This window comes from Hyperoodon ampullatus (genome assembly GCF_949752795.1).
Source record: "Hyperoodon ampullatus genome assembly, chromosome: 16".
Classification (NCBI taxonomy): Eukaryota; Metazoa; Chordata; class Mammalia; order Artiodactyla; family Ziphiidae; genus Hyperoodon; species Hyperoodon ampullatus.
In genome coordinates, this window is record NC_136929.1 from 1,448,874 (window position 1) to 1,469,845 (window position 20,972).

The 20,972-nt window shown below is 49.6% G+C and overlaps 1 protein-coding gene across 1 annotated transcript; it reads left to right on the top strand.

Annotated features, from left to right (window-relative positions):
- The first annotated feature begins 207 nt into the window (after positions 1-207).
- PCID2 (PCI domain containing 2) lies at positions 208-20,056 on the top strand. Its single transcript, XM_079722051.1, has 14 exons — positions 208-249; positions 5,877-5,966; positions 7,735-7,808; positions 8,855-8,932; positions 9,957-9,998; positions 11,124-11,178; positions 13,618-13,721; positions 14,249-14,324; positions 14,831-14,972; positions 17,003-17,103; positions 18,056-18,129; positions 18,280-18,405; positions 19,126-19,249; positions 19,517-20,056. The coding sequence occupies exons 1-14, from the start codon at positions 214-216 to the stop codon at positions 19,604-19,606; spliced, it is 1,212 nt and encodes a 403-aa protein (XP_079578177.1). The 5' UTR covers positions 208-213; the 3' UTR covers positions 19,607-20,056.
- The last annotated feature ends 916 nt before the right edge of the window (positions 20,057-20,972 follow it).

Sequence of the window (20,972 nt, forward strand, 5' to 3'; positions counted from 1 at the left end):
GGAGTCGCAGCGCAGCCCCCGACCTTCCTCAACCCGGGCGCGCCGCCATGCCGGCCCGGGGCTCGCACTCCCGCGCACACGCTGCCTCCGGAACCAACGTGCGCGGAAGGCGGGGCCGGCGGCGCGGGGCCGGGACCGGACCGCGGCCCGGAAGTGACGCAACGGCGGCGACGGGGCGCTCAGCTCCTCGGGGCGGCGGCGGCGGGAGCGGCCATGGCGCACATCACCATCAATCAGTACCTGCAGCAGGTAACTTTCCTCGGCCAGCGGGCCGCCTGCCAGCTGTCCTCCCGCTGTCTTGGCCTGCGGGCCGGAGCGGGAGCCCGGGCGAGTCTGTCCACCGGCTGCGCTGGAGCCCCTGGCCGCGATCTCAGTTTAGGGGCGTGTGGGGAGGGGGGACAAAGTGGTGGAAGTAACGGGGGGACAGAGCAGGTGGTCCGGCTGCGAGCCGGTCTGTGTTAGCGATCCGCTGCTTACATCCTTTGGGAAGTGTGTCTCTCAGGGTTTTGTCCATACAGCCTGTGAACGCAGCAGCACAGTGCAAACATAGGTATTTATGGATTCAAAGCCTGTAGTCTTTCCTCTGAGCTGTGCTAATTCGCAGAACTAGAACCGTGGTAATAGGGATAAGGAAAAGGGGGAGTGGGCTTTTTAGAATATCTGAAGGAGACTTTACCAGGGCTTGGTGAATACGGGTGTGCGGTTGGGGAACGGGGAGGAGTCAAGAATGATTCCTAGGTTTCTAGCTGGGCAACAGATGAGCAGGACAGATTCGGAGGGAAAAACAAACGTAGTCTTGGACGTGTCGAGTTGGAGGTGTCTGTTGACAACCAGGCCAAGATATCTAGTTGGCAGTTGAATATAGTCTAACAAGATTGGAACCATTAGTTGTTTGGCTAGTTGAGAAAGTTGGTTAAAACGGGAATCAGGAAAAAACAGATACATGCTTTAATCTTAACTTAAAGCTTACAAATATACATTCGTTTGCAGTCTTCTGAATGAGGCCTAAGACCTTTTCTTTAAGGATAAGTCCACCTTGACCTTATCTTTGCAGAGTTAACATCTTTCAATATCAGTTTTTATTTAAAGTTGAACAAGTACGTAGACATTTGAGAACCAATGTGAATATAGAGTCTCTCCAGAATTTTACGCTTTCTTATAACTTTTATTTTATATATATTTATATCTTTTGTATATTTCTAAATCTCTTACAGTTTTCTTGCCCACACCTAATCCCAGGGTTTGGAGGGAGGGGCACTATGTGTGCCTTGAACAGTGTCTGAGCCACGCAGTGTGCAGTACAGTTTGTGGGCTGGATAGATGCAGGCAGGTGGAGGGGCGTGAGGCCGAGTGATGTACCAGTGCTCGGACCTCCACGTTCTAGTGAGCAGTGAGTTAGAACTCGTGCTGGTCTGTCTCAGTTTCCTATGCCTCTGTTTCTCCAGACTACCACTCGGTCCTGTTCCCTGCCTTCCCAGAGGAGCACTCTGAGAATCTCCTTTAATTGTCTGTCTTCTCTGTTGCACCCCACGGAACAGCGGGGTGGCTATGAGAAGAACAGGTATGATGAGTGCTTGGTGAAGGCTTACCGAGAACCAGGCGCTGTGGTACACGGCAGCTCATCATCGTCACTGTTTTCCTAGGAGCTTGGTCCATTGCAAGCCCCATTTTACGGAGGATGTTAAGTGACTTTCCAAGGTCACTGGGCTAGTAAGTGGCACATTCAGACTGGGAGTCCTGGCCCCAGAGTCCATGCTGTGACACCAAGCTCACTACCTCTGTTAGCCCAAGCTTCAGCCATTTACTGCCTGAGTCAGAACCTGCCTATTCCTTAGCTTCCAAAGTTTATTGTTGCTTGAATCTCAGTGACCCTGTCAGCTTGGACGTATTTCTCACCTTTGCAACATCCTCGGCCAGCAACCACCTGTGGACAAGTCGTGTGTCGTTCATTTCCCGTGGTCTCTGTGATAACTTCCATTAGCTGTTGGGTCTGGGATTTGATTTTACCCTCAGTAGCCTATGAGGTCTCTTGTTGGTTTCTTGGATGCTGGCAGAACACATGCGATTCCTGGGTCAGAGACCAGGGACCTTACTACTCTGTGTGGCAAGCAGCACAGCATCACGTGCTGGTGTGGTTCCCTGGGCCCGAAGTCCCACAGGCGATGTGACAGGCCCAGAACGGTGGCTGCACATGTACCTGAGAGAGACAGAACCTGGGGAATCTACCTGTTCTGTAGCAGGCAGTAAGCAAGTCTGGTTTTTGTCTAGGGTTGGGATGGGGGGGACATTATCTCATTTCTCAAGGTAACTCGTCACATGAACAGCCCTGAGTAACGGCCCTAGTGAAAGAGCCAGCGGTCAGAGTCTTGTAGTGTGGGGCCCCCAGCACGAGGGCCCAGGAGGGCTGTCTCTCAACAACCGGCCCGCGGCGACACCCCCTTTCTGCTCAGCACTCGAGTTTTAGCAGGCATTCCATTTAGTTTCTTTTTGAATTAATTTATCTTACACTTCCCCATATATTTTACTTTAAAGATTTGTTGTTCTCCTTAGAAAAAGATCAGTTTGCATGCTTCTTCCTGAGGTGGATCTCTCCATCACTTCTAGTATCTCTCTGAGGGCTGGTATTATTTTTTTTAGTGTCTTTTATTTCATTCTTTTGTCCATTACACAAACTCTTATTTCACACGGCAGGTTACTTTTTAAAAGCTGTGTCTATATTAAAATTTTTTTCCTCCAACTTTTTTTCCTGAAAAATTTCAAGCCTACAGAAGAGTTGAAAGAATAGAATGGAGTGGTGTGTACTCCTCACCCGGGCATGTACCCACCGTGCTCGCTCATCCTTCCCTCTGGGCCCACGCGCTTCTTCCTGGTGATCCCGTGGCCTTCACTTTCCTGAGCATGCGCCTGAGACCCAGGCCATCCACTGTGTAACTGCAGCGCCTTTGGTGCATCCGAGAAACTGAACATCAGCGTGAACATCAGTATTTTACAGTGTAGAATCCATAGTTTAATCCACACTCCCCCCACCCCCAATCTTCTTTGGAACCTGTTTTTTGAAACCCAGGGTCCAGTCAGATCACATGGCATTGGGGTGCTTTGCCCTTTAGTCTTCTAGAAGAGTCCTCTTGCCCTTTGGGGAGGGGGGCTTTTATGACATGTAACCTTTTTTACACGTCCAGGCCCACTGACTTGTACATGCCTCACCAACTGCCTTTATTTGGCTGTTCCTGATGATTAGATGCGGGTTCAGTCGGATAGTGTGGATTTCCCGTGGCCTTTCCCAGCGCTGGGGATGCTGACGGGACCACTTGGTTAAGGAGGCGTCTGCCCATCAGATCACTCCACTGTTGGGGTACCTTTTTGCATCGTGATTAACCTGCAGGCTGGTGGACGGACCCCGAAAACCACTGAGCGTCCTGTCCTCCACACCCTCTCACAAAATGCTTTTCCCGAGTCAGTTATTACGTCAGTGGTTGCCAAGTGGTGATTTCCTATCGTTCTTTCTACATTTACTAGCTAGTATCTCATCAGTTAAACAGTGCTTTCCTCTAGGCCCCTCTTTTTGAAAGTATCATTATAGATTACTTTTAATGCCTAGTTATAATCCAGTACCAATAGCGAGAATGTCATTATTCTTTTTGAAGCTCGAATTGTCCCAGATTTGACCACTAGGAGTCCATTCAAACTGGTTTCTATGGCTTTTTTTTTTTTTTAAACATCTTTATTGGAGTATAATTGCTTTACAGTTGTGGGTTAGTTTCTGCTGTATAACAAGGTGAATCCGTTACACATACGCACACGTCCCCCTTCTGTGGCTTTTTGACGCGTCTCTGTCCTTCTTTGAGCCTTGCCTTGCTTTCGGGCACAATAACATATACTCCAGGCTCACCTAGTTCTTTCCCTGTCCCAGTGCTGGTTTTGCCCTTTCTCCAGGGAGCTCTGGTTCCTTTTAGCGGGGAATAGAATTTAGAAAACAAACCTGAGTGCTAGGTGTGCCCATTGCTACTGGGGAGCCATTACCTCTATGCCTTTTCAGTGGCTGGAGCTAGAAAACGTATTTTTAAGGAATTACGAGTTCACGAGTAGATGATCCCCCCGTGGACCAGCTCGGAACGTGGAGAATGCAAGGTGACCAGCAGCATCCCGGGAAGAGAATTTCCTCCTGGGAGCGCGCAGAGCTGGTGCGCTTCACTTGGTGAGGCCTGCAGTCCCTGGTCCAGGCCCACAGGTACTGCCCAACAGGCTGACCTGGGATCCGGCTGCAGGGTCCAGTGCGGGTGTTAAGTGAAAGGGCCAAAGGTTCTGGGGCGTGACACATTAACGGTGACCAGAGCGGGTGACTGGCCTGCCTGTGATTCTAGTGTCTGCTGAGCAGTGCGTCCGTCCTTTAAGACTTGCCCATAGTCTGTCGCCAGCCTTCTGTTTTCCGTCACACCCCCGGTGACGGGAACGTCGTGGGCTTTATCAGCTTCTCGGAGGCAGGGGCACTGATTTTGTGTATTTTGTGATTACTCATTATAATACATCAGCAAGTAAGCCTGCACGAATATCTTGTTTCTTGTTGTAAGGTAAACCCCCAGAAGTGGGATTGCTGGCTCAAAATGTAAGTGCACATGTAGTTTGTTGAGTAGTCAAGTGGCAAATTCTTTATTCTGTGAATTGCCTTAGAGACGGTGATGAAACTTTCCCAGTCGATGCTGAGTGTGCAACAGACGAGGAGCTGGGTCCTGGAGGTGTCCAGGCAGCATGGGCCTCCGTGCCTCCTGGCCGTCGGGTCACCGGGTGGGAGGGTCGCGTGCCTCACCGTTTCCGCAGGCAGCTGCACCCCTTCGCACTCCCACCAGCGGTGGCTGGCGTTCCAGTTGCTTTGTGTTCTCAGCAGCGCTCAGGGTGGTCGGCCTTTCAGTGTTAACCCTGCTGGTGGGCGGTGATGTGAGCACCTCTCGTGGGTGTGCATTCGTGTATCCTCTTATGTCGCCCCTGCATATACTTTCCATACCTAATTTTCTGTGGATAAATGATGCTATAGTATGTGCAGCTTTATGCTTGGCTTTGTCTTCACTTATATGGTTAGGATTTTTATGTCATTTTTTGATAAATATAAGTTTAAAATATCATTTGGTTTTCTAATTACAAAATTTCTGCTGTAATGCAGGCCTCCAGTATAGAAATATATAAAATAAAAGTCTCCTCGGCCCCTCCGGCTCCCACTCCACTGGCCAGGGGTCAGCTGGTGTGGCCTGGGGCCCCGCATTTCTTCCTGTGCTTACACGTCATATCAATACTTAGTTTTTCTTTTTCTCCAAGATCAAGTTATACAGTTTTTCTGCAACTAATTTTTTTGGAATTAACAGTAAGTATGTTGTGGACACTTTTCCATGTTATTACAAGTAAATCTAGTTGATTCTCTTTCACAACACCCAGGCATCCTATTGTGTGACTGTGACATTTATTTGGTCATTGCCTTCCCATTTTTATTTTAAATTTAGGTTGAGTGGAAGTGCTTTGAATTTTGGACATATGTGATTTCCAAGCTCTTTTTTCTTCTTCATAAGCTGTATAAGTGGATTTTCAAATGTTTCTTAGTATGACTGAGTAAAATTGAATAATTCACCTTCATTAATAAGCAAATAATAAATCGCTGGCTTATTCTGCTTTTTCATTGTTTTTAATGGTAAGTCCCCTGTTTGCCTCCAGGAGATCTCATTTTCAAATGCAGTGATTATTTGCTGGCTAAGGAGAGTACTGATTGTTATATTTTGACTCCTTTCAAAGTAGAGAAAGTGAAGTTTAGGGGTGTGCAGTGTGCTGTCTAGGTTCCACTAGGACAGAGTGTTTTATTTTCCACTTAGCTCTTCTCTTTCCAAACGCTTCAGGTCTATGAAGCAATTGACACCAGAGACGGGTCATCCCTTGCAGAGCTGGTGTCTTTCAAGCACCCTCATGTTGCCAACCCACGGCTTCAGGTAGGTGGTGGGAACACGCACACAGGTGTCTGAGAGGGTTACAGGGTCACCACCTTCCTAAGAAAAGTTTAGACTTTGAGTAGGAAGGAAACTAATGTTGCCACTCTTGTTTGAAAATTGCCAAGTTCCTTCACGATTTATCTAATTCCAATTCATTTATTGAGCATTAATTGAGCACCGTGTCTCAGAGTCCATCCTGAGATCTGTGCTCGTTTTCCTGCATTTAATTCCCACGCGACTTTATGGGGTTCAGAGATGTGCAGTAGCGGGGCCAGGTCATCCAAGGTCATCCAGCGGACAGGCAGTGGGGCTCGGGCTCTGCCCAGGCCTGGCTGTCCTTGGAGCCCCAAGCCGTGTCCTGTTGCTGCCAGTGAGGTTTTGTTGGAGCACAGCCGCTTGTGTTGCGCGCTGGCTGCCGCAGAGGCACATGGGCCTTGCAGAGCCTACAGCATTTCCTTGCTGGCCGTTTATGTGAGCATCTGCCAGCCCCTGCTCTAAAATATAAGCATTCTTGATTCAGATGATAAATGCTCTCCAAGCAATAGCTTTTGTGGAAGATATTGTTGATATTTTGTAACGCCCGTTTCCTCGTTGATAGCCGTTACAATGTTGGAGTGTCCTATCAGGGACCTAAATTTTCCTTTCGAAAGAAAGTGCCCTGGGCTTTCCTGGTGGCGCAGTGGTTAAGAGTCCGCCTGCCAATTCAGGGGACATGGGTTCGAGCCCTGGTCTGGGAAGATCCCACATGCCGCGGAGCAATGAAGCCCATGCGCCACAACTACTGAGCCCGCGTGCCACAACCACTGAAGCCCACATGCCTAGAGCCCGTGCTCTGCAGCAAGAGAAGCCACTGCAATGAGAAACCCACGCACCGCAACAAAGAGTAGCCCCTGCTCACCGCAACTAGAGAAAGCCCACGCGCAGCAACGAAGACCCAACGCAGCCAGCGATAAATAAATAAATTAATTAATTAAATTAAATTTAAAAAAATAAAAGAAAGTGCTCGGAGTCCTGATGGGACTCGGGTTCAGCTTGCTGGCAGGTTGTCCCTGGTACACGTCTGCTCGCCCATTTGTGACCTGAGGCTGATTCCTTCACTCCAGAACTCCACGTCCTTCCACGTGACAGCTGCCTCGCTGGGCCCATTGTCTGCCTGGTTGTTTCGTCAGGGACTGTAGGGTGGTGATCTTTCCCATGCTGTCCTTCTCCCTCTCTCATTTATAGAGCTGTATCAGTGTGGATTCACTGAGTCCCTTTCTTTTAAATTCAGCGCGCTGCATAATCCACTGTGATGCTCGTGTTATCCAGAATTTGGCCGCTGGGAGGTGAGGGCAAGGTCGAGGTGAATGTCTGCTGTCTCCCAGGACCCCGAGTGGGCGTCCTGTCAGCAGGAAGTGGGCAGGAGCGATTGCTGGCCCCCCAACCCCCCTTCCCCCAGGCACCGTCTCCAGCTCCTTCGACCTCACATGAGGCACATAGTAGCTGCTTAATAAATAGATTAAGAGGTACATGAACATGCCTAGAGTATTTCCTGGCCTGTGGTAGACAAAGCGAATTGTGTTCATCTCCTGCCCTGTACGTAGGTCGTGCTTGATAAATGTGTGGAAGAAATGAACTTTTTTTTTGAAGTGCTAAAGTGTGAAGAGTTACTGTCAGCTGTAAAGTGTAAATTCTTTTGAAACAAAGGTTTGTCTAAATCTCTTCCTACATGTTGCATTCTTTCTGTCCCAGTTAATTTATTTTTACTATTTTTCTTACGATCATTTAGATGGCCTCTCCAGAAGAGAAGTGTCAACAAGTTTTGGAACCCCCTTATGACGAAATGTTTGCAGCTCATTTAAGGTAATCCATGAGTGAGGAAGAAAAACAAGCAAATCTGACAATTGCTGAACTGACTAGGGGGTTTATTTAACATCATTTTATGCTTGAAGCAGTGAAAAATTTCCTTTGAAAAAGTAGAAAAGTGTGTTTGTAATTTCACTTTGGTAACACCTATGAAAATCTTGTAAAGTTTAAAATACTTAAAATGAAATACTTTCAAATTTAAATAAATTTTTTATTCAGGGACCACGTATGTTTTTAAAAGTTAACATGAAATGGTAGTCATGGATGTGTGTCTTCTGTGTAATGCTCTGAAAAGCATTTGATGTTCATCCTACCGGCTGTGTAGTGGTCTTCTGTGCAGCAGGATGTGGCTCCCACTATCGACTTGCGTTTTTCATGGAAACGCCCGGTTTCTAACCTCTTGGCCTTACTGGGAAAGAAACGGGAGCAGACCAGAGCAGATGAAATTCTGCTTTTTATTCACGTGTCATGTCTACTGTTCTCACCTCTAAAGCCTCGATTCAGGCAAGCTCTAGGTGTTAAAGTGTGTGGCATTTGGTTGTCGCCCTGCCTGCCCTCTTCTCCGGCGTCTTGAGCGGGCCGGGGTGTGGGGGCAGGGTGGGGCAGCCCTGCGGGGCCCCTGAGATCCCTGGCAAAGTTGGAGTGCCACTGTGTTTCTTGTAGCAGCTTCCTAGCTCTGTGCAGCATGCGACGAGGCACCAGGTTTGGGGACGGACTGACTGATAGTGACACTGCCAGCCGGGCGTCTGGGTAGTGTCCTTGCCCACTGACGCCCGAGAAGGGCCATCTGCGTGTTGTTAGTGGAACCTCTGCAGCTGGGCTTCTCCTTCTGGGACTTGAAAGAACAGGCCCAGCATGTGGCGTGGGATTTCCTCTTGTACCCTGTGGTCTCTTGTGAGCCTCCTTGTAATCTGCTGGGTCAGTTGAGAGCAGGGCGTCTGTGCCGGGAGTGAGCAGTGCGGTCCGCGCGGTTCACGCCGGTTCTCAGCGAGTCCGCGCGCCTTCCGCCCCTCCGTCCTCAGTGTCCGCCGCTTCCTTTCCAGGTGCACGTACGCGGTGGGGAACCACGACTTCATAGAGGCGTACAAGTGCCAGACCGTCATCGTCCAATATCTTTTGTCGTGTGCGTTACTGTTCAATGTCTAACAGATACAGAGGGTTACTTGGGGGCTAAGATCTTGAAACATCAGGCCAGTTTTAGTCACACCTTTAATTAGAAAGCAGGAGAAGCTCATTTAGCTCTTCCACTCAGGTACTTAAATTTAGCATGGCCTTCAGACTGGTGTCCAGTCACCTGTATGGTAGGGAAGAACATTGGTTATGATTAAGGATTTTATTTAATTCTATTGTGAAGAATAATATTTTGTTGCCTTTCCAACATTCAGTATAGTTACAGGGATGGGTTAGTCCCCTTGGAGAAATAGAAGAACTTCCAGATCCAGGCACAGATGGAAGAGTGGACGCAACACACAGCATCATTGAATTGTGGTGACTGAGGGCCTTAATCAAGCCAATTCTGATTTAAATCATTTAAGTGATATCTTATGGCTAAGGCCCTGGTCAGTGAGTATTCTAGTACTGTTTATATGTATCTCCAGACTTTAGTTGCTTTTGTTTTTGGCCAAGCCGCACAGCTTGTAGAACCCGGCAGTGAAGGTGCCGAGTCCTAACCACTGGACCGCCAGGGAATTCCCTTTAGTTGCTAATTTTTCAACCATCTTGCTTAATATACACAGAAGAGAATTGGTTACTGACCAGCCAAGTCTCCTTTGAATTCAAGAATTCTGTAATCAATGAAATAAACTTTATACTACAGATTCTAAAGCACGTTGTATATAAGTTGTGATCATCTGGGCTCAGAGAAACCAAATAAAATGTGTGAAATTGCCAGTTTTAAAAATCTTATAACAGTCTTTTTCTTACTTTGGGGAAAGTGTGTATGAAATAAATGTATTTACTTGTACCTAATGATGCTCGGGTGTTGTGGGCTTATGTATTTTTTCCCTTCAAGAACCTGCTGCTGTGATACATAATCTTTTAAGTGGTGAGCTATAGCCCTTACAATTTAGAACCCTTGTTATTCTTTAGTCTTTCAATTGAAGCATGACTTGAACTTTTTATGTCGGACCTTCCTTAATATACTACATCATTCCTACGGGCATTTCAGGCCCACAAAGAAGAAAACTGGTGAGTACAAACAGAAACAGCTGGAAATTAGCAAATGGCTTTTTTCTTTTTTAAAAGCAGAAGTTTTAATTGTGTCTTCTGTGTTGGTATTTAATATTGTGTGTTGACGTGATAATATCAACACAGATAATGGAGTTTTAATAGTCAGTGTAAACTTAAATGGCAGGTCAGCCAGATTATTTGCAGTGTTTTTCTGTAAATATGAAGTGTTTCAGCCATTCCATGCCCCCAAATATTTATTAAATGTTATTTTTCCCTTTAATTGTCAATTTTGAAGTTACTTTTGGTTTTAAACTTGGATAAAAGATGTAGATCAATTACAGTTCATTTGGGATGATAGAATACATAATAACTGGGTTATTTTAAATTCCTTGGTAAACTATTTTATGATTTATTAAAAATCTTGGTAAATACTGAAATTTTGTATATACTAAATTAACTGAAGGCTTGCAAATACCTTTTACTAAAAAAAAAAAAAAACCCTTTTTAAGTGAAGATCTCTCTTACACATAAAATTAACACTGCCAGCTAGATTTTGAAAAGTCGTTTTGTGACATTGGTCTGTTACGTACCTTGGGCCCTGTTAGGAGATCGTTGTGAACCACGTCTTGTTTTTTTTTTTTTGTTTTTTTTTTTTGCGTTACGCGGGCTTCTCACTGCTGTGGCCTCTCCCGTCGCGGAGCACAGGCTCCGGACGCGCAGGCCCAGCGGCCACGGCGCACGGACCCAGCCGCTCCGCGGCATGTGGGATCCTCCCAGACCGGGGCACGAACCCGCGTCCCCTGCATCGGCAGGCGGACTCCCAACCACTGCGCCACCAGGGAAGCCCCGCCACGTCTTGTTTTAATGGAGCTGTTGGCTGGTGGTAGGGGCTGAGGGGAAGGAGACTTCCTGTTCCAGCGCAGGGGGAGGGTGCTGCCAGGGCTGAGCCCCTCGACTTCCCGGGACTCTGTGCAGATGGGGAGGGGCTGCCACCTGCCCGGGAGGAGGGTGAGGGAAAGAACAGCAGCCCCTGGGCGTGGGCTGGTGACCCCCTTTCTGGATGGTAGCCCTGGCATCCCCACCTCTGGTAATGGAACCTCTGACCTCAGAGCTTCTTCAAATATACTTGTTTTTGCCCCGTAGGGCTCTGCCTGTCATGTATGCAGTGGCACTTGACCTTCGAATATTTGCCAATAATGTAAGTTCAGTTTCTGTCACTGTTGTTTTAAACCCAAACTCGTTATCTATCTGTTGCTTAATTTCATGTCATCTTGCCACAGATTTTGAGGAACACGTGGGGTTGGGTGGATCTGGTGTGGAGAGCAAGAGCACGGGGGGTGGCTTGGCTCACGCGTGAGGGACCGCACTCTCGTCAGCTGTGGAGCTGCGCCCCGTCCCGTCCCTAGTGTAGATTCAGGCAGTGCTGAGGGTTCTCTGGAACGAGGAGGACTTTATGAGTCGATTTCCCCTTGGGGTCAGCGTAAGCCATTTTGGGAGCAGCAGTTCTTAACTTTTTGGTCCTGACACCCCTTTTCAGTTTTAAAAACTATTGATAACTTCTGGTTCTGGACAAGACCCAGTAGGCACGTGTTTCTCTCCCGCCTGCTGGGAGTTTTGAGGCCAGCATGGCTCTGCGAGGTGGAGAGAAGACGGGGCAGCGAGTTCCCTGCGTTTGCTTCCTTCTCGTCTCCTGGGCGCCCGGGGACGCTGACCGGCAGAGACGCGGCTCCTCCCCCTCCACCCCACCTCTGGGGCGGGGAGCGTCCCAGCTGCCTCCGCCCTGGCCTGCAGGCCCAGCCCTGTCAGCAGTGGGTGGCTGGTGTGAGCGCAGGCCTGGCTGAAACAAGAAGAGCCACAGTCTTAGGACACCCCGGGCATCCGGGATATAATCGAGAGTCCCTTGTCATACCAGGAAGCGGGACTCTCGGCCTTTGAGATTCTGAATGGGGGAGATAGTCAGCAAGCACCCGACACTGAGGATGGGATGGGGATTCCACCCCCGCCTCCATAAAACCCTGGGAGCAGGTGCGAACGCGCTTGAAGCAGGTGGAGACATCTCAGCAAAGAAATGCAAGACATAAAGCAGCACCAAATGGAAATTTTAGAACTGAAAAATATAATAACTTAGATAGAAATTATTGAGGACCCCCGGAAGCTTCTGTTCATATGGGTTATGTCAGTACTTACTGTATTAGAAATTTTAACTGGGAAAATTTTTAATATTGTTCACCTGAAATAATAAACCTTTTATGTGGTAACATAATTGACTTTCTAAATTAAAAAAAACTATTTTCAAAGTGAACAAAATGTACTAAAAAGTGGCATTTTTATCCGTTTTGATCTCTTTAATGTATGGCTCAACGGAAGCCGCTCGGATTCTTATGTCTGCTTCTGAATTCACTCTTTGCAGTACCTTGTTTTGGTTGAATATATGAAGAAGTGTGGCCTCACGTAGATGTACATGGAAGTGGGAGGACTGTTCTAGTAGCCTTTTCAGGTGATCGTAGATGCCCTTCTCTGAGCTACACCTTTTAAAACTACAAGAGTAGTTTTTAAGGTTCATTACAATGTGGCCTCTGAAGCTTAGCAGTGACCGTTTCCTGTTACATCCAAACCCACTGGTGTGTCCTGCACGGTGAATGGATCTTTTACCCCTGTAGGATTTTGTAACGTTGTACATTGATCATTTGGAGAGTTCTGGTTCACTGAGTTACCCAGACGTTCCAAATGTGGACATATTTCATTACGTGAAAAAACAAAAACCAGGAAAACTCTCCATTTGTTAATATCTCCAGTGACATCATCAGAGAAGCCATGAAGCAGTGGAAAGCCGCCAGGCTCTTGGTGGTCAGTACAAGTTTTCCAAAGTTCTACGTTTTTTTTGAAAGTGCAAATGTCATCGGCAGCAGATAGCAGTCAGTGTTTGCCTGGGAGTGACAGGCTTGCTTCATTCACTTTCCAGAGCCCCGCGCTGGCCAGTGGCCCATGTTGGCTGGCCAGGCTCTGAGGTTGTTTGTTCCACGGTCCAGTTTGCGGCCTCGACAGTGGCCCCAGTGCTTTTCCTTAAAAACAGACGTGCTGTAGGCGGACTTCCCGCTTCATCGCAAAGAACACTAAAAATACATGTATTCAAGGACTAAGACTTACTAGTGTTCATATTTAGTGCATCCTCACTGACCCTCTAAAGTGAAGTTAGCTGTATTGGTTGGTTGATGGGAGGACACAGGTGCGCGAGGTTCAGGACACAGTGGCTGCGAGTTCGGTTGGGGCCTCCAGGCAGGCGCCAGTCCTGTCCCTTGCCGTCCTCTGCAAACGTCACGCGCATGGGAGATGGGGCTTCGCGGCCAAGTAAGAAAAGGCTAGTTAGCAGCGCGTGGCACAGGTCGCGCAGGCTCAAGGAGTCCGTGACCGACTTACTGGCTTGAATTGGTTGAAGAGCGATTTGATTTGTGGAAGAGCTGGAACACGCTGTAGACACCTCCGTTTTGGAAAACATAGTAGCACAGGCTAGATGGTCTCGCCAGAACCTTTGGGGTGACCCTCAGCTGTACGTTTTTGCTTCTAGCTGTGCCGTGATCTTCTGTTTAATCGAGGTTTCTAGAGGAGATGAAAAGTAAAGGTTTTTATCTTCTATCAGGCAGATCAGCAGCTGGTAAAGAAAGGAAAGAGCAAAGTTGGGGACATGCTGGAGAAGGCGGCCGAGCTGCTGATGAGCTGCTTCCGCGTCTGCGCCAGCGACACGTGAGCGCCCCGCCGCCCTGCCCGCCCTGCTTGGCGCTAGCCTTAACCCCACGATTGCTGTTAGTTTTTGCTTCCAATAGTCCACTGTCTCATAGTCTCATAGGAAATAAGAGAAAAGAACCACCTCTCATGCTTCTGCACACATTTAGCACTTCTGGGCCCACGTGGCCTGCGCTCTGCGTCTCACGCTTTCCGAGGTTCCTCTGTGTCGCTGTGTGTTTCAGTGGCTGTGACGATAAGAGAAGGTACTTTTTCCTTTTTCCCAAGCGCTTTATCGCAGTCAGCTTTTACACAACAACACTGCAAACTGAGCGGTTTTCGTCTGCTGTGGCGAAGCGCTGTATCCCCTGAGTACCCACGGTGTTAGAGAAGACGTCTTCTTTTGTAGCGTTGTAGTCTTCCGTGCACATGACTCGAGCCGTGGGGCTCTATCTTAAGACGCTAATTTGTTGCGGAAGCTGATTTTGCAGTTGACATGTGACATCTTTACTTCCCGGGCAGCTTTAACATAACCGTTCTCCCCGTAGCCGTGCGGGCATAGAGGACTCCAAGAAGTGGGGCATGCTGTTTCTGGTGAATCAGTTATTCAAGATCTATTTTAAGGTAAATGCTGTCAGAGCGCTGTGTCTCTTTGTTGGGTCTGCTTTCCGCCTGTCTTCCCAGACAGCCCTTCTATTCACTGTCAGCCGGCCTCCCGGACAAGCGGTCCCCCCCGACCCCTGGCTGCACACATAATCCTGGGAGCTGGCGTGCGCCCAGGGGCTGCCCGGTGCGAGGGCTGCTGTCAGGCATCACGCCCGTGGTCCTCTTTAGCTTCCGCCCGGCGAGGTGCGCGCTCGGCTCCAGGGGAAGTGAGGTGCCAGCGCCTCACACCGGTGTCGGTGCGGGGACGGCCAGGCGAGGGGCGCCGGGGCCCGGCCCCTGTGCGGGTGGGCCCTCCGCGGTGGGCGTGGTCAGGCTGAGCAGCTGTGGTGCGGTGTTAGCATCAAGGCTTCGGTTTTGATGACATGAATCCCACCGCAAGGAGGCGTGTACTTCGTAACCAGAAGTTTGTTTGTTCTGCCTATTTATTTAAAATACTGTTCAGGGTAGATTGTTACTCGTTATAGATCAACAAGCTCCATCTGTGTAAACCGCTCATCCGAGCCATCGACAGCTCAAACCTGAAGGACGACTACAGCACTGCACAGAGGGTGACGTACAGGTACTACGTGGGCCGGAAGGCCATGTTCGACAGCGACTTTAAGCAAGGTGTGTCACTGCTTCTGAGCAGCTGGGGCTGGGTTCAGGGGACATGGTCACTGCCTCCTGTTACTGCTGAAGGTGGACCGTGGATGTTGGCTGCATCCAAGCTGTGTTTATTTTTATTTATTTTTTTTTTTTGCGGTATGTGGGCCTCTCACTGTTGTGGCCTCTCCCGTTGCGGAGCACAGGCTCCGGACACGCAGGCTCAATGGCCATGGCTCATGGGCCAAGCCGCTCCGCGGCATGTGGGATCCTCCCAGACCGGGGCACGAACCCGTGTCCCCTGCATCGGCAGGCGGACTCTCAACCACTGCGCCACCAGGGAAGCCCCCTGTGTTTATTTTTGACACTAAGTTGTTTCCACAAGGGAAAGCCCCACGTGAGGTTCCTCGCTCCGTGCCAGGTCTCTGAGACGGGCGCCAGCATGTCCTTTTCTGGGCACCAGTGTTCCGGCACAGGCTACAGTCGGTGTTTCCCCATGGCCTCTGCTGGTCCCGTTGGCCCAGGACGTGGAGATGGGGCAGCGCGTAGCTCAGCTCCAGCCGCGGTGGACGAGCCTTTGCGCTGGTGCCATCTTCGGTGCTTGTGGCCGTGCATGACGGATCAGTGCCACGTCAGAGCTGCACTTTCATGAAATCACGTTATGTGGCTTGTGTCATTAGCTTTCTCGAGTGGGAAGCCACGTTTTTTCTTTCTGAACTTTTGGAGTAGCTGGCGTGTGGTGGTCCTTTATGATTCTTCTCTCGTCCTCAGACCAGACTTTCTAAACTCACTTCTCTGACAGTTATTTGCACGCGAAGCCATGTGACTCCAGGCAACACACCAGACGTAAGGAGCACCTCGTCTCCGTGCGTCAGCGGCCGTGATGCTCCGCTAACAGAAAGAGCAGCTCTCTCATAATAAGTGCTCTGTGTCTTTACTCTGTAGGGTTGTGTAGACCAACTTTTCATTTTCTTTCACAAAATTTTTAATACATCTACAGCTTTCGAAAGAGGGCTCTTCTTGGTTAGTTCCCCCATCTTTTTTTTTTTTTTTTGCGGTACGCGGGCCTCTCACTGTTGAGGCCCTTCCCGTTGCGGAGCACAGGCTCCGGACGCGCAGGCTCGGCGGCCATGGCTCACGGGCCCAGCCTCTCCGCGGCATGTGGGATCTTCCCGGACCGGGGCACGAACCCGCGTCCCCTGCATCGGCAGGCGGGCTCTCAGCCACTGCGCCACCAGGGAAGCCCCCCCCCCCATCTGTTTTTTTCCCTTTAAATATCAAGCATAAGAAGAGAAGCTTTTATTTTTTACTTTAAAAAAATAAATTTATTTATTTATTTATTTTTTGGCCGCGTTGGGTCTTAGTTGCTGTGCGCGAGCTTTCCCTAGCTGCAGTGAGCGGGGGCTACTCTTCCCTGTGGTGCGCGGGCTTCTTATTGTGGTGGCTTCTCTTGTTGCGGAGCACGGGCTCTAGAGTGCAGGCTCAGAGGTTGTGGCTCGCGGGCTCAGTAGTTGTGGCACACGGGCTGAGTTGCTCCGCGGCATGTGATACCTTGCTGGACCAGGGCTCGAACCCCTGTCCCCTGCGTTGGCAGGCGTATTCTTAACCACCACACCACGGGGGAAGTCCAAGAAGAGAAGCTTTTAAATTACAGTTTACCCCTGAATGAGGGGGTTAAGCCCCGTGTGACTCACAGTCAGCCCTGTGCCCACGGTTCCTCCACAGCCATGGATCAGCCAGCCACAGACCATGCGGTAACGTAGTGTTTACCGTTGCAACTACCCGTGTACAGGTGGACCCACACAGCTCAGACTGCCTTGTTCAGGGGTCACCTGTACTCTCAGCTGAAGTCTCTGAAGGTATTGCTGTGCTTTTCCTCTGAATATGCACTGAGTGGTATTTTTGAATACCTAACACGGCAGAAAATAATTTGTTAATATTGACGGTAGATATTTGCAGTTCCTGAAACCTTTCAGGCCTTCATGTAAGGGTGGGTGGTAGCATCAGGCGCAGGGTGGGGACCGTGGTGACCATGTCTCTGGCTGACTCTGCAGCTGAGGAGTACCTGTCCTTTGCTTTTGAGCACTGCCACCGTTTGAGCCAGAAGAACAAAAGGATGGTCCTCATTTATCTGCTTCCTGTGAAGATGCTCCTGGTAAGTGATCTCACCAGCTCTCACGGGTCCTGTTGTCTACAAGAAGTGGGCAGATGTTTTACAGTGCAGCCAGTGGTGTGTGATGGGTCACAGTCTGAGCTGCACATGAGCACACCCCAAAAATTGAGGAGGAATGAGCCTTGGGTGTGACCCGAGCTACTGTTTCCGTGACTGGCACTTCCAGATCCTTCTGGAAAGGCTTGCCTGTGTTTCCTTTCCCTTGAAGTTCCCTAACTCAAAAGTTTAACATATATAAGACAAGTAAAATAAGTGCATATTATTTTTGTTGCCCCTAAAAAATCTAAATTTATAGAAATGGATTAACCAAGAAAGAAAAAGGTCATTCCAGCCTGTCTGTAGGTATCTTACTTGGTCACTGAAAATTATTTTTGGTATTTGTAAAGAAATGACAAATAGCTAGCAAGTTATTTGGCTAAAACATCCTCAGAGTAATAGATAGAGCTTCCTTTCCTCCCATTTAAAAATTTTTTAAAATTATCAAAACAACACACACATACTTACCTAGTTCAGGGCGACTTGCAGTGGGAAAGACAGTGTCACAACTCCCTCCCCACTGCTAACCCGACTTCACAGGAACAACCAGTTTTAGATTTTTCAGCTGGTTCTTCTAGAAGCTGTTTCTGAGTTCCTGAATTGTAGCCTAGTATTGCTTCAGGTGTCACCCGCCTCCTATGATACAGTAATGAGAAAGTCGAGATCAAGGGCAGATGTCACTGATGACAAAACCGTGTTTAGGCTAGGTTTTCTGATTTCCAGACCAGCGTTGGTTTTTTTTTTTCTAGTAGACTAGGATGCTTTCAGTTCTTGTTCAGCGACTTAGGAAGAAAGCCTAAGAAATGCAGGTTGCAAGTTTTATTTCCTTGATAAGAGTTTTATCAAAGACAATTTGGTTAAAAGTGAAAGGGTTCTTATTCTGGAAATTTACTCTTAGGGTCATATGCCAACCATTGAGCTCCTGAGAAAGTACCATCTCATGCAGTTTGCGGAGGTGACCAAAGCTGTGAGGTAGAGTGTTTTCCCTTTTCCATTTGAGACCTCTTAGAGGATAAAATCAGCACAAACGTCCTCGTGTTGGGAGAGAACTAATGGTGTTTCGATGTGCTCTCGTCCTGGACGTTGTTCTGACTGTGTCTGTGCGTCTGTCCCGCCGCGCAGCGAAGGCAACCTCCTCCTCCTGAACGAGGCTCTGGCCAAGCACGAGGCCTTCTTCATCCGGTGCGGCATCTTCCTCATCCTTGAGAAGCTGAAGATTATCACCTACAGGAATCTTTTTAAGAAAGTGTAAGCAGAGGCCTTTCTTTTTCATTCTGTGCGATAAAATCCACCTTCCGCAGCCCACGCACTGCCCTGGGCCCCGGCGCTATGGCTGCACAGGTGAGGGAGCGGAGGTCTGCCCACCCTTGCGGGAGGAATAACTCGGGTTGCGGTGAAGACCTTGTAACGGACGTTTTAGCGCCAGCCCTGAGAACCAAGCGTTTCCCACTTTGCCAGAGAGTGTGGGACCCATTGCCTGTGTCCTCTATTGGTGACCCACTGACCCTCCCCACCACCCCTGTCCGTCAGGAGGTTGTTCTTTTCTTCCGTGTCACTCTGGAAGTTGACTCTTGTCTGAGGCCTGGTCCCAGCAGGATCTCAGTTAAACTTCAGTCAAAGACAGACTTTTTCTGGCTGCGAGGAATATATCAAAATTAGCAAGGACCACAGTTCATCACACCTGAGACACTGTCCATCGTAAGGTGCTTCTCGATTTTTAGGATGTTAAAATGTGAGAACACGTGCATCTGAGATTCAAGCAAATATTCAGTAAACGTAAAGTGTATTTGTACTAGTGGCTTTTTAAAATTGGGAAGTCAGAATTAAAAGCTCTTATTTTTCAAGTGTATCTGGCGGGTGGGAGATGCTTTGTTCCTCTTGAACAGAGGTTTCTCAGCAGATGTTTCTCCTACTGACTCCGTCCTCACATCCCGTCCCTGATGAGTGTGATCTCTGTCCCTCTTCCAGGTACCTGTTACTCAAGACACACCAGCTGTCTCTGGATGCGTTCCTGGTTGCCTTGAAGTTCATGCAGGTAGAGGACGTGGACATCGCCGAGGTCCAGTGCATCCTGGCCAACCTGATCTACATGGTGTGTGGCCGCGCCTCCGTTGGGCCCCGTCTTCCCCGGGAGCTCTGACGCCTTCCTTGTTCCCAGAGGGCTCTGTGCGGGCGGGGTGGATGCACACGGCACATATTTCTCTGTTCTCCCGTGTGTGTTCATTCGTTGTCCTCCCAGGGAGCTAACTGCACGGTGACTGGGGGGGGATACTTGTGCCACAGTGCCAGGTCCTTCACCCCCGCAGGCTTGACGAGACCCAGGCCCGGAAACATACGCCGCCTCTGCTCTCTCCCACAGGGTCACATTAAAGGCTACATCTCGCACCAGCACCAGAAGCTGGTTGTCAGCAAGCAGAACCCGTTCCCCCCGCTGTCCACGGTGTGCTGACCCCGCCCCCGGCCCCGAGGACAGGGAGCGGGGCGATCCTGGTTCTCATCCTGCCGAGAACTCGTTCTCTGCAGCTGGAGTCTCTCGGGTCTTTTCCTGGAGATGCTGCGACTTCAGTGTCTCTGACATCACGGCTGACGAATATGCACCTCACAAAGGCCTGGAATCCCTTTCTCAGAAAGCGCAGCCGTTTCCGCTGGCCCTGGGGTGCTGGGGACACTCAGGCGAGGGGCACGGTGTCCGAGGCCTCATGAGTGTCGTTCATGAAGGCGTCTTTTAACTCTTTCTATAAAAAAAGGTGATCCGAGTTTATACAAAAAGGCGTATTCTCTACCATATCTTCTGGGATACGTCTATTTTTATGTTAAATTTGAACATTTTGTGTGATCAAAATGCTGGGTTAACTTAATGCTTCTTTTTACAGGCTGAATTTACTTTGATTTAAATTTTCCAGGTGTCATAGCTGTTTTTTCAGAGTGTGCGTATTTCCTCTGTCTATGCAAAACTTACTACAGAAGAAAATGTCATGGACTATATAGTTGCTCATCGCTGCAAAGGCACCAAACCTGGAGGCTGCTTGTGCCCTTTGCGCGGAGAAGAGCCACTGTGGGACGTGGAGACACACACACACACACACACCCGCCCCCCCGCCGAGGCCTCCCATCTGTGCCCCCACCCCCCGCGTCAGCTGCTCCAGCTTCCAGACCGACTGTCCCGGTTGGCTCAGAAGTGTGCGGTGTGCTCCTGGCTTCTGCTCCACGTGGCTCATCTGCAGGGCTCTCCCCCGGGCTGCACGAGTGACCCACCCTGAAGGTGCGTCGTCCCTGGGCTCTGACTGGCGCTCAGCCGGGCTCCACGTGGGCCTCTCCAGTCGGATGGAGCCGCATTCCGAGAGCGAGAACCCCAAAGAAGAGGTGGAGCTGGATCCACTTCTGTGAGCTGGGCTTCCCAGTCAACAGTGTGACCTCCGCCCTGGGCGTGTCCAGACTTGGGCGTGGGGATGGGCAGTGGGAGGGGACGGCCTGCCGTGGCTGTCAGGCCCCCAGCCGCCTCCCCCCACCAGTTCCCTGAGCAGGAGAGCGTGGCCTGGGGGAGGCGCAGACGGCCATGGTGAGACAGTCCGTGTTTCCCGGGGCACTGCTGTCACGGCATCGCTGCTCCGCGGGGCGGGGCACACCCTCATGGATGAGAGCTGAGTCCTCGCTGCGGGGTGAGCGCTGGGCTTCTGGGAGCGTGCCTGGATTTCATAGTGTAGAAAGCTGGGCATTTTCAACACTTTCAGGTATTTTCTTGAACAGTAGAAAATCAGGGACTGACCGTGAACCATAACACGAGGTCGTACTTGGCAATAAAAGAAACAGAACCT